At 39.0% G+C, this 14,601-nt stretch overlaps 1 protein-coding gene across 3 annotated transcripts in view; it reads right to left on the reverse strand.

Moving 5' to 3' along the window:
* Positions 1-272: 272 nt before the first annotated feature.
* The window catches only part of adamts17 (ADAM metallopeptidase with thrombospondin type 1 motif, 17), a 154,952-nt gene continuing 140,623 nt past the window's right edge, over positions 273-14,601 (reverse strand). For 2 of the 3 annotated variants that reach the window (XM_053635236.1, XM_053635234.1), the window contains 2 exons: positions 5,369-5,546; positions 273-3,058 (listed from right to left, as the gene is read on the reverse strand). In XM_053635236.1, the coding sequence (XP_053491211.1) occupies positions 2,907-3,058; positions 5,369-5,546 (330 nt within the window). In that variant the 3' untranslated portion in view covers positions 273-2,906. The remainder of the gene's footprint in view (positions 3,059-5,368; positions 5,547-14,601) is intronic. The other variant, XM_053635235.1, reaches the window with a different exon arrangement.

The following is a 14,601-nucleotide window of genomic DNA, read 5'->3' on the forward strand; positions in this document are numbered from 1 at the left end:
TCTGTGTTTATTATTTAAAAGAAGCAAATGATTGTGGAAAAGATTTCCATCAGTCTTGTAGCACCAGTGCCAAATTAAAGCATCAAATATCGTACACCAAACATGTAATGGATGATCGACTACATGTGGACTAAATGGGAAAATGCCTCAAATGTTACTTTTTTATCTGTAATGTTCCTTTAAATATAGACAAAGCGGATATCTACAGTAACTTTTCAATGTTTCTAAATGAGAATATGGAGTCAATGCACCTTTGCGTTACGAAATGTAAAACACAAGTTCCATGTGTTATAAGATTAATTTATTTTTGCATAACCATTTAAACAGTTGTAATCAAATCAGCACCATCAAAAAAATGTAGATTACGTACCAATCATGTGCAACTAAAGACATACAGTACTGGAATATATATGCATATCTGCACCATAGCAGTATGGTGATGAAGCAATTTGCACCAATAGGCTGAAATCTCTGAAATAGTAAGGTAGCTACATTTTAGTATTAAATAATCATCACAAAAAATATGTGTCAGAAAATACATAGGGAAGAACAATCATGAGAAAAACAGGAAAAAACAGAAACGGTTGAATTCCACAGTAGTGAAATTTGTCTAGCACCAAATGAACCCTGCACTGCCTGAGAAAACAGGGACCACGGTATCTAAGCTATCTAAAACACACACACATACACACACACACACATACACACACGCACACACACGCGCACACACACGCACACGCACGCACAGAGGGACATTTGTATAGCGTAAATTAATTTAGTTCACATTTTACACCTGTGATCCAAAGTCATGCAGCTGCATGTGAGCCTATAACCAGTTATAAACACTTTACTGATGGTGTCATCAGGAGTTATTAAAAGTTAAAACCTGGTTATTTTTGTTTATATTTATATTTTTTGTTTATAATTGTGCCCAACGATTTCATTGTAGATAAAATAAAAATGCTATGATTTGAACACGACTCCTGGAAATACGAACAGCTGTATGCTAGTTAAACATACACTCTTCTTACATATGTAAACAAATGTGCAACGTTGTTACTGAAAAATAGCAAACATGAACAGTACTTACTAAAACTTTGAAACAATGAAATTCAAAAGGAAAATACGTTGAAATTAATGTTTTAGGGTGACAAAACAAAAAAAGTTGGAAAAATAAGTACAGATATAGTTAAATAAATCTGTGTTAATCCCGTAGCCATGGAAAGAGAGAAATCAAATAGGGTGTTTGATCAATTTTGCTGACAATGAAAAAATTATTGTGGAAAAAAAAAAGATTTGAGTTGGCCTAGTCATTATAAGATTGATTTTACTCTTTTAACATTAACCTTTAACATTACTTGCTTTGTAATAATGGGAAAATAGATTAAAGTAGGATTAATGTCAATGAAAGGACAGTTTCAGGTGGTGTTATCTGGTGTAAATAAATTTCTAAATAATAATAAAAAAAATCAAATTAATCACCAAAACTTTACATTGTACGAAGTATGCCACACTGGTGTTTTTTCTGCAGTACATACACAAGCTACGGTGACGAGAAACAGCAAATTTGCACTGTCTCTGTTACCGTCCTGCAGCTTATGATGCTTACGTTTTCTTAAACTGTCAATATTATGTATACTTCAGGCTTCCAACCCTGGTCCTGGAGAACACCATGTCCTGCACATTTAAGTGTTTGCGCAGGACAGAGGGTATACCAGAACCAGGGTTGGGAACCTGTGGTCTCTATTAATTGTCCGTTTCTCACACATCCTGTGTGTTAAAACCTAGCAATGTTAAAAAAATTTAAAAAACTCGAGTCCTAACCTCCCCTAGAATCTCTGCTATGACAGGTCTTAGCTGAACACTTGTTTTGGTATTCCAAATGGTGCAGGTGCCATCTTGCATGCCTCGTTTTTTTCGCAAGATTTCGAAAATGAGCTTTTGGTAGGCTGTAGTGTATTTATGTGCAGAGGTATCAACATTGCTAACAAGAAAATCCTAGCAAGCAGGTCTGGTGTGATTTGCTACTTAAGCTCCTCCATTTTGTTACAGACCAATAAGACAAGTCCCAACCACTTGGTTTCTACTGGCTCATAAGACAGAGGCTTGTGAAATCACAGGTCAAACTTCACCTAGATAAAGTTGCAAAAAACATAAGTGACCACTACCTAAGCAAGAGCATGTCTTTCACCTTCAGTCCTTTCCCCTTCAGTACTTCCTGGTGAATTTTATTCATATTCATAGGTCTATATGCATTTAGTTGGTGTAACAAGTGTAGAGTCCTCCCACAAAATCAGTCTTCGCTCTGACCTATTTAGCTGTTATAGATTATCTTACTTAAAACAACCATGGCTTGTGTCATAACTCATGTGGTACAACTGTCCCCATAAACCATGCCATTCTGGATCATATAATCTCGTTAAGGCACTTAATGGACCTCTCTAACAAATCTGGAAGAAATAAGAGATAAGAGAACGAATATGTGATTAGGATATCAAAATGACAATAATGTCCCATTGCTCAGTTCTGGGATAACTGGCCAACCAGTGGCTTTTAGAAAGCAACGTAAGCCCAATCATTTCCTAAATGGTCAGCTTACTGTACAACAGCCAAGCTGCTATGCTGAAGAAGTCATCTCCAATGGCCTCCTATGTTCTCAACTTTGGTTTACAGCAAAACAATTAAAAAACAAAAAAAAGTCATAGATCTTTTGCACCATTTTCAAGTCAAAACCATAAACGTTTCAACATCCCATTTGAAAGATCTGACATGTGCATCAAATTACCTGTTACTGCTTTAAAATCCAATAATCCTTAATAACAATATACACAGTGCCATTTATGACAGTACATACAGAGGACATAAAAAAAAAAAAAGCTGCTACATGGTAAGAAGTGCCAGGCTCATTAACTTTCGCGGGGCATTGTGCTGGCATAAAAGTCTCTGCAAGTTTGGCAACAACGTTGGTACCAGCGCATGTCCTGGCACAGGTTCTTCTCACGAATCACCCGACAGTACACCGTCCACTGATCTCCCGTACACTTATACGTCAGTGCTGCTGTTGGAAAGAACAGAAGAAGAGGACACATGTTTTCAGAAAATATTATATTATGCCTGCTAACTCTTTACATTAATGATACCATAACTACGTATGGTCCACAGTGTGTTAGACTGATTATACCACGGCAATGTTTGCCAAACATTACAATTATTATTTTATTAATGAACAACACACTGTATTTCTAATAGTTTATAGTTAGATTTAATGTTGTGGAATGTCCGTGAGGCAAGTTAGTTTCTGTTATCACTTACGTTACAGCAACAATAAACAATCGTTCCCTCACATCTTACAACCCTTGGCAAAAATGATGGAATCGCCAAACTTAAGAGGATGCTCACCCGGCTTTTTTACTTCGTAGCAAATAAACAAATCACAGATATGACACAAAACTATTTTTGTTTAATAGCTGAACGTTCTTTCTTTGTGAAACATAGCTCAAACAAATTAAATTAAATTGTTTTAATTAATGGCATATTAAAGTGTTAAAGCTTTTCTTCAGGAAAGGCAGATCAACTCAATGACATGGCCAGCAAACAGTCCGGATCTCAATCTGATTGAAAATTTATGGTGGGAATTAAAAAATTTGGTCCATGACAAGGCTTCATCTTGCAAATCTGATCTGTCAAACACTCTTCGAGAAAGTTGGCACCAGCTTGATAGAGAATATTGTTTTCCATTAGTGAAGTCCACACCTCAAAGAATTCAGGCCGTCATAAAAGCCTAAGTCATTCCATATTTTTTCCTCTACTTGATCTCGAAAACAATATGCCATTAATTCCCATCCATCCATCCACCTTCTACTGCTTACTCCTTTTCAGGGTCACGGGGAACCTGGAGCCTATCCCAGGGAGCATCGGGCACAAGGTGGGGTACAATCTGGACAGGTTGCCAGTCCATTGTAGGGCATAATCACATACACACTCACACAACGGACACTTTAGACACGCCAATCAGCCTACCATGCATGTCTTTGGACTGGGGGTGGAAACCGGAGTACCCGGAGGAAACCCCCGCAGCACGGGGAGAACATGCACACACATGGCCCCGGACCCTGGAGGTGTGAGGCGAACGTGCTAACCGCTAAGCCCTATGCCATTAATTAAAGCAATTTAATTTAATTCTCTCTCTCTCTTGCACTTAGATTATTTTAGATTATGTGGCGCATCTGCCATACAAGTCCCTGTGTATAACTTATTAGAACAAGCGCATTAATACAAACCAATATAAATGTCAAGTCACAGCCAGAAAGTAATTTTAACAAAGTAACGAAACTGAATTCATATTTAATTGATGTTTGTTTAAAAGTTAGAGAAATACACCTGCGTTTACTGTGCAAGGAATAAAATATGATGGTACCTACAGTAGTATATAGGAAAATAATCAACGTATTAGTTACCCTGAAGTTGATTATTTTCCAATAACAGCACAGAAGTGTTTTGCTCAAGCTGTTTAAAATGAGTTAGATTGACTGGTTGATGGCGATCATCAGACAGGTTGTTAAAATAAGGTTTAATGTTTTATAACCCCAAGAGGTTTTATGGGGCGGCTGTGGTTCAGGTGGTAGAGCGGGTTGTCCACTAATCGTAGGGTTGGCGGTTCGATTCCCGGCCCGCATGACTCCACATACCGAAGTGTCCTTGGGCAAGACACTGAACCCCAAGTTGCTCCCGATGGCAAGTTAGCGTCTTGCATGGCAGCTCTGCTACCATTGGTGTGTGAATGGGCGAATGAGACACAGTGTAAAGCGCTTTGGATAAAAGCGCTATATAAGTGCACCATTTATAAAATGTTACAACTCAAAAAGAAAAAATTTGCATCCTCAAGGTTTGTTAGAGCATTTCTCTAACACCACATCTCTCCCCTCTCTCTCTCTCTCACACACACTCTCCTCCTTATCTCTCCAATTCGAGGAAAATATCTCACAGAGCTCACAATGAATGACCTTCACTGCTTTGAGCCTCCTTCTCCTGTACTTCTGAAAAAAGACTACATACACATTATATGGCTTAATCTTATTTATCATCTAATCAACAATTAAACTAACCTGGCCACAATAATTTATGTTTTGATCTGGCAGTCTGATGTTATCTATTTTCTTGCTGTCTGACAAAATGACAGATCAGATACATCTTATAAATATTCATCAGACGTTAGGGACTTTGGCTGGTTGAAGGCAAATTTTTTAATCCCTCATAATTTATGAAAGGAAAAATATATATTTATTTTTCAGTATACTTGAAGTTTTTCAGACATGGATTAAAATCTTATTTTGACGGATAACTACAGTGTAGGAAGTGATTTTCTTACCCAGTCTTGGTGAAGTTATGGTGTTGACATTAACTTTTTCATTGCATGCCCCCTGATGACACTGCCTGTATGCTGGTGGCTTTAGGACTGTGGGACAGTCGCTGCCGTGACGACCAGTCACTCTGTGCATGCACTGGACCACGCGGGACTGAAGCCCACGCCCACAGGATGATGAGCACTGGAATGAAAAGACAGGTTTCCAATAAAACAGTGTTAGCTATGAAGCTAGATACAACGACTTCTATTACCAACTTACAATTAGTTTAGTTCTGCATTAATACCATTAATTCTGACTGCATAGAATGGGCACTTTAAAACAAAACAAAACAAAACATAACATATAACATAACATAACATAACATAACATAACATGCATGTCAACCTGCAGTTCTCGCCTGGTGTCCCAGGGTTGAGCCTGGCCAGTACCTGGATCTGAGACCAACTGGGGGAAACTAAGGTGGCTGCTGGAAATGGTATTAGTGAGGCCAGCAGGGGGCGCTCACCCTGTGGTCTGTGTGGAGCCTAATGCCCCAGTACAGTGACGGGGACATTATACTGTAAAAACAGCACTGTCTTTGGGATGAGACGTTAAACTGAGGTCTTCAATCTCTGTGGTAGTTAAAAATCCCAGGACACTTACCATAAAAGAGTAGGGGTATAACCCTGGTGAATTCCCCCCCCCCCCCCCATATACTATGTAAAGCGCTTTGAGTGTCTAGAAAAGCGCTGTATAAATGTAACTGTAACTGTTATCACTGAAGTGAAAATCTTTAAGATCTTTCCATGCTCTCACTGCTTGGTTGTGGAGTGGTACCAAACAACCCACACTGGTGGTTAGGAATCTCTATTTCAAGGAAGCTTATCTTGAAGGCTTATATACTGACTGAACAAGAAATCAATACATGGCAGACATTTGTTCAAATATGTTTACAAAGTTGTCAGGAGTACTGCTTTAATTAACAATATATTTATCAGAATTTATTTCCCTAGTAACATTTAGCTACGTAAAGTTATGTGGACTGAAAGCTGAGTTTAGTTGAGGTGGGAGGGGGGAAGCTGGCGTATATGAAGAAAAAAAAACAACAACTTAAGATATATTCTTAGGGCTGGCATTCATCCCAATTATTATAACTTGTCAAGTTACCGAGAAACAAAGCAAAGCACTCCGAACTTAAAATTGACCTTTACAAAGCACTGACACTTGAGACTCCTTCCATAAATGCTAAACAAACATCTCCTCACTGAAAACGTCACCATATCAACAATTACACACCATATAAATGATTACACACATTTACCCTGCAGCGCCCTGGGTAAGCTGTTACTATAGAAATTATAATGTATGAGAAAATATATATCGCCTTCAGAACTACTATCCAAGATGTGCTGCAACAGAAAATGAATTAATGGCATCTGACCAATCAGATTCAAGCATTCAACAGCATTGTGGTATAAATACAAAATGTTGTTTTTTTTTTTCAGACAGCAATGAATTGTAGCTTCTAAAACACCCTAGAATATTTGAGACCACAACTGCAAAACAATACAAAGTACAATATAGTGTTTGTACTGTTTCATTGCTTTTTTCATGCATGGTGGCGGGGGTGTGGTCGAACATCAGCTGTGGATGGAGAGGAGGGGGTCGAACCCGCAGGTAACGAGTGATGATTCTCACTTGCGTCTTATTACCAGCAGTCTACTTATTTGTGTCCCTTTGTGTTTTCATGGACCCCGTGCGCAAGAGACAGTCAGTACGTTTACATGGACAACAATAATCTGATATTAACCCGAATAAGACAATACTCTGATTAAGAAACTATCATGTAAACAGCGATTATTGATGACCTTAATCCGACTAAAGTCATACTTGAAGTAAACACAAATCGAATTAAGATGTGTGGAGTATTCCTATTTTAGTCGCATTATCAAAGTGCATTACAGAAATGTAAACACCTTAATCACACTATTAAAGAAACTGTATGTCAATACATGAAATTCTGGATGGAACGTCGGATGGTGTGGCGTGGGGACGAAATGGCATGTGCTGTTAATCGATCTGTATTCTATAACATGTAAAAGAGAAGATGAAAGGAATATTCTAAAACGACTCATGTAACCACCTTAATCAGAATATTGTCTTATTTGGGAATAAGGTCAATAATTAGATTATTATTGCTGTCCATGTAAACGTAGTTAGAGAGAGAGACAGAGTGTGATATCGCTTGGCATAGCTTGCAAGACACACACACACACACACACACATATACACACCAAGAAGGATGAACTTGAACCTGACAGTGTGAAAGCTCCAGGACAGACCCATTTCCTGTAGTTGTGTTGTTTTTTTGTTGACTCTTGAAAGTGCACTAAAAAGCATGAACTGAATAAAAATGAGCCCAGCACTCAGTTAAAATTCTGCCTGTCTCCCGAGTCTTCCTTCACGCTCTCATACACTGCGGTTCTTCACCATGTTTTTCAGGCATGTATCTAGTAATGCAATGACTGCGTCATCTTGTGAAATCTTGAATATCATTTTATCTTCCCCACCAGGGGGCAGCTATTAACACTCACAAACAATCCACATCACTGGAAGCTAGAAAGCAGTTACTCTATACCATACATAGCAGTTGCCCTATACCATACATTCTATACACAGATATAAAACATTACAGCCTTTGGCATACACAAAATAGTCAAAAGTTTGCAGACACCTAACCATCACACACGTATGTGCTTTTGAACATCCATTCTAGATTTAGCTCCCCTACTGCTATTATAATAACCTCCAATCTTCTGAGAAGACTTTCTACTAGATTTAGGAGCATGGCTGTAGGGATTTGCTCATTCAGCCACAAGAGCATTAGTGAGATCAAGCACTGATGTTAGACAAGGAAGCTTGGCGTGCAGTCGGTGTTCTAGTTTTATAGTTAACCTCGGTTCTAGTTCTTCCACACCAACCTTGCAAAACCATGTCTTCATGGACCTCACTTGTGCATAGGGGCATTGTCATGCTGGAACAGGTTTGGGTCACTTAGTCCCAGTGAAAGTAAATCATAAGGCTACAACAGACAGTACAAAGACATTCTAGATAATTGTGTGCTTCCAACTTTGTGGCAACAGTTTTATATGAAATGTAAAATACGTCTTCGCTGTTTGAGTACTATTTAACAAATGTCCCTTGAATAATGCAACATTAGACTTCCTCTGAGAGACACAGGTGATGAAATGTCAGAATGAGTGCCTGTCAGAATGAGTGCTTGTCAAGCTCACGCTCAATCAACTCCCCAATGAGGCTTTATTCACGGGCAACGTATTAGCTAAACTCAATCAGCTTGTTCCAGTACATTCTAAAAAACATGCACAGCCACAGACTGGGAGCAGATTCCATTAATCTTACATCTTGGCAGATCTAAACAAAGATGAGCAATTAATGCATAATAAGCCAGTTAAATTTTGATCCAATAAGGTTTGCTGGCTTTTTGCAAATGTATTTAAAAAATCACTGAGAACGTTAAACTGCAGGCTAATTAATGTCGTCAATTAAAATATCCATTCCCATCCATCAAAAGCACACACTGTGACCTCAGAGAGTTGAAACAAACAGAGTGAAGACTACAAAAATATTAAAAGCCCATTGATTAAACTGAATTTATTCATGAGCTGAAAAAGAATTAGAGACCAGGGACCAAGGAGTGAGGCTTATATTGTGTCAATCAAATATATATATATATTTAAAATCTGCAGGCCCAATTATGACAATGTCCAAACACAACCATTTACATTTATCCATGTGAAGCAGAATATAATAGAAAGTTCAAACACCAAGCAGTATGATCTGAACTGATGATATGAACTGGTTTCAGATGGAAAGCCATACCACCAATCTGAGTCTGTTAAACAGAGAAATATATAGAGGAGCATAGAAAAATACGCAATTAACGTCTTTTTAAGCAACGTGGCAGCTTGTTAACCAAGCAAACTCCAGTACAAAAGCTGCACCTTTATAAGTGCCGTTTGCATGTTGTGTCATTTAAAATTGCCACCTTCTTCACCGTCCCAAACATTAAGAACATGTTTGATCTGCATTTCCTCATTTCTATAAGACTACTTCTACAACCAAAATGCTAACAACACGTGCATTAAGAGGAATTGATTCTGCTTCTGCTAATGGTCCCTAAAGATACCCTAAAGATTTGCACTACCCAAAAACAGTTTATGCCCAAGTCTCACCCTTGCTTCAGTGGATAATTGCACCTAGATCCTGCAAACTTCAACAAACTCCTTCTGTAATCATATAGACTATCTTGTGCTAATACCAAGACCCTAATTCACAATATACTCATACTGAACATCCTTTCAACACACTTAGTACTGTTTAACTTTATAGGATAAAGTTGTTGAAGAATAATGGTTAATAATCTATCCTAGGACACCTAGAAGCAGATGGGTTCTCTTTATAGGCTAGTTTCTCTGAATGTTTTTTCTTCGTGTCATGTGCTGTTTATGTTGGTTGCTGCTGTGTGCTGCTGAGTTTCATGTTTAAGACGTTATCACATTTAAACAGCCATATATTTAATAGAGAGTGCTATTGTGGCTGACTTGAGTGCACAGAGTTGTATCAGAGAGAATGGTCATTAAAAAAGGGAACAAGGTAGTGTGATTTGCACATAGACTCGTGAGCAAATTATACTGTAGACCCTGGCAAGTGAAGAGGAGTGCAAAGAGGAGTGCAAAGCTCAGTGCCTGTAAATACACTATATGGCCAAAAATATCACACCCATATGTGGGCCTTCCCCAAACTGTTGCCACAAAGTTCGAAGCATAGAACTGTCTAGAATATCTCTGTGTGCTGTAGCATTATGAAGTCCCTTCACTGGAACTAAGAAGGACAAACCTGGTCCAGCATGACAATGCCCCTGTGCAGGAACTAAGGACCATAAAGACCTGTCCTCAACCCCAATGAACACTTTTGGGATGAATCTGAATACTGACTTGAGCCCCAGGACTTCTTGTCCAATATCAGTGTCCAACCTAACGGATGCTCTTATGGCCGAATGGGCACAAATCCCCACAGTTCCAAAATCCCAGAAGAGCAGAGGCTGTTATAGCACCAAAGGGGGATCAGCTTCATATTAATGTCCATGGTTTTGGACATTAATGTTCACCAAGCACATCTGATTGTGATGGTCAGGGGTCCAGATACTTCTGGCTGTATAGTGTACCTTTGTCTGCGCACAATTCATGGTACCTTTGCTCACTTCATTGACCAATTTTGCTGATAGTGCTCTGCGTGCTCAGGTCAGCTGCCTTTGTGCTCTCTATAAAAGATATTGTTTAAATGCCATAAAGAATGTTTTACCAGGTTAGTTGTATTGTAGGAAAATACTGTAATAGCTCCTCTTGATATCTTTGCAGAGCACAGTTGGCAGTCTGGAATATGTCCAGCTGTTCATTAGAGCAGAAACCTACACCAGGCTTGCATCACATAGTATCACATGTTGGTAAGTAAGCAAATCAGCATGCAATGCATCCCTATTCAGAAGTTACAATGACTCCAAGGTCACAAATGGTTGTGGCTGTGGCTCAGGTGGTAGAGCAGGTTGTCCACTAATCATAGGGTTGGCGGTTCGATTCCCGGTACACGTGACTCCACATGCCGAAGTGTCCTTGGGCAAGACACTGAACCCCATGTTGCTCCCGATGTCAAGTTAGCACCTTGCATGGCAGCTCTGCTACCGTGAGTGTGTGTGTGTGAATGGTTGAATGAGACACAGCTTTGGATAAAAGCGCTATATAAGTGCACCATTTACAAATGATCTCTGCGCATATGGAAACAATGAACTCCACCGAGTTCCCTATGGATAATAGTGACTTGCACAGCCAAACTACAGAGGATACTCTACAAACACAGATTATTAATTTGAGTGGTGACACCTAATCTGCATAATCTAAACAAATCCATTTGTAAATGTGCATGTCGCCACACAAGCCTCATTCTTCATGGAATATTTCACTTTTACAAGCCACGATGGGCTTATCAAACTCAAATCAACATGCTGGGTGTGTGTCGCTCTCCACTGATATAAAAACATACAATCAAAAGTGAGACTCAAGTGAGCCAGCTGAAAGGCTGCAGTGTGAGTGTAGAGCATAGTCATACTTTTAAATGCATACATAAGCATAAGTGGCATGGCACAATAGCACCAAAGCTTTCTGTAAAATGTCTATTCCGCTGATCAAAGCCAAGTCTGAATCCCAGATTCAATTGTGAAAGGTATATCACTGAAATTGTGGGATACAGTACTTCTTTAAACTTCTCAGAGCTTTAAGTTACAGTGAACCCAATAATGTTTAAAAAAACAACCTCTGTACAAGCAAATATTGTGCATTAAACAGCAGGTATTGCTCTAAACTGTGGTTGGCAAACAGTGGTCCCTGGGGCAAATCTGGCTGTCCTTATAAGAGTATTTGACCTGCTGTGAAACAGTCAATTTTCTCTTTTCTGACCTATTGGCCTGCTTACATTTGCTTTTGACAATGAAGTTTTACATGTGAAATTACATTCATTCCATTTAGTGGTAACTGTCATGAACAGTGTATGAACCCTATGACCTCAGATTAATAAATTGATTCAAGGGAAATGCAATTGCATTATGAATATGTAACCTGTATCAACTTTTCCACACTTCTATAAGTCTTATATTAGTCGATAAGACTACTACTACAGCCAAAATTCTTACAGCATCATGCATTAAGACGAATTGTTTCTGCTGCTGTGGATGGTCCCACATACATACCCTAAAACAGTTTATGTCCAAGTCTCACCCATGCTTCAGTGTACATATAATCTCACCTAGATACTGTAAATTTGTATCAAAGAACTGCTTCTGTAATCATAAACTGTCCTGTGCCAAAACCCTAATTCACAATATGCTCATACTGAACATCCTTTCAAGACGTTTAGTACTGTTTGACTTAATAGTGCAGCTGTAGAAGAATAATGGTTAGTGTAACAATCAAACTATCCAGTGTCACCCAGAACATGAGGAGTTCCCTTTAGAGTTTAGGTCCTCTGAAGGTTTCTTCCTCATGTCATCTCAGGGACATTTTCTTTAGTACTGTTGCCTCTTGTCGCTTGCTAGGAATCTAAACCCATATCCAAGATTTCTGTAAAGCTGCTTTGTGGTAATATATATTGTTAAAAGTGCTTTACAATTAATACTGAATTGAACTTGAGTAGTGTGTATTCTTCTGGTCCCACCCAATTACATGCAAATTCATGCAAGTTACAGTGTGTCACTGGTAGGTCTAACAAACATGCTTAAAGCTTTATAACAAAATGTTAAACGGCTTTTGTTGCCATTGTTTCTGATGGTATTGTGGTAATGGTAATATGATTATATTCCTTGTTTGAATTCTGTCAAATGGTAAGCTATTTAGGGCTGACCAATCAAACCTACAAAATCATGTTTCGCAATAAACAGCACTAAAAAACACAGGCCCATAGACAGATTTATTTGCAGACTGCTGTTGTCTACAATGCACACACTGGGAAGATAACACAAGGGGCTCCTTGTTGGTGCAGTTGGTGTGATATAATTTTGCTGGCAGAATTGAACCAATTTCAACCTCCCATCCAGTTGACAAATGTAGCATCTAATTTTGTGATTGGTTGCCAGCACTCACAATGCGTTTCCCATAATTGGGCAAACATGGCCTTCCAAAAAAAAAAAAAAAAAAAAAAATATCATCAGGATCATCCAAGTAAAGGAGAGATTTCATAGCTCAGTTGGGCTGTATGCATGCAATATGCCACAAAGTGAGCAGAACCACACCAGCTCTTTCAGACTATTGACTTGAGTAAACCTGTCTTAACCCATGATGAATAATGTTTTTGTTTTTGCTTGGGTATAATTTGCTTGGTTTTATTAACATAATTTATGCAGTAACATCATGTGTTAATGTCCACAAATGTCCCCAGGAATTCAAAAAGAGCAATTAAATAAAACTTCGGATAATGTAGAAAACATACAGCCCGTTATTCATTCATTCATTTATCTTCATGGTGGATCCAAAGCTGAACACAGGGCATGAGGTTGGAATACCACTTCAGATGGGATACCAGTCATTTATACACTCATTCACTCCTAGTAGCAATTTAGCATAGCCAATCCACCTACAGGAATGATTTTTGGAGGTGGGAGGAAACTGCTCAACTAGAGACTAGAAACACCTGAGCTGTGAGGCGGCAACACTACCAGCTGCACCGCTCAATATTTTGGGGTAATTCAACCAATTTATTGATACACTGGTGGACTTTAGACAGAATGACCCCTCCCACACCTGTCTGCATTCACAAGAGTGATGTACAGATTGTTATAATGAATTGTTATAATTCACAGGAAGGGAACCTACCTATTGCTCGGGTCCTTCAATGTACTGTCTATAACAAAGTATTCGAACAAACTGTAGCAGCAAGAGCCATTTCTATACAGTGTGAGCTGGACCTACACTTTCTGGAAGTGGTGGAGTGGAGCATGATGTCCAAATTTATAACCACCAAAGACAAAGCCTCTCACCCCTTTCCACTGCATACAGTACTTGTCAGAATGAAAATCTTCAGTAATAGGCTGATCCAACTATGGTCCATTTTCCAGAGTGCTAAATAGACAGCTATATGATTTCCCTTTTCCCTTTTCCTCATCCTCATCCAACATAAATATCAACGTGTGAACCAGATCTCAGCATGCTAACTTAATCTCCCCCAGCCTCCTTGACCTAAAACCACAGCCTCAACCTTAATGTGAAACCAGAGCCCTGTCCCTTTCAACCTTGCTGGCCACCAGGTCTCCACTGCTTACACCTCCTCCATCTGCGGTGGATGAAAAATGAACTATGCTCCAGAGGGAACCGAGGCAACATAGGGTAATCCTCCTTTTCTTAGTTTCCTCACTCTGAACTGTGTTTGTAAAGTATAGCTGTAACCACAGGCAGGACAAGCCCAAGGTTCCTGTTGGCCTTTAGCCCTAAACATTGCTCATAAAAGCTTATATTAAACTGCTCTCCCAAAGGCAGAGAGTGATGAAATGTCTCAAAACTTTACCATGGGCAGGAACATGGGGCTTGATTTTACTTCACTGTTTTTTTTGCGTTGTTTTTGTTTTTACTGAAAATGCCCAAGGTTTATAAATGAAGGGATACATTTATAAACGATCCATAATATATCTTCATAA

This window comes from Ictalurus furcatus, chromosome 10, assembly GCF_023375685.1.
Source record: "Ictalurus furcatus strain D&B chromosome 10, Billie_1.0, whole genome shotgun sequence".
NCBI lineage: Eukaryota > Metazoa > Chordata > Actinopteri > Siluriformes > Ictaluridae > Ictalurus > Ictalurus furcatus.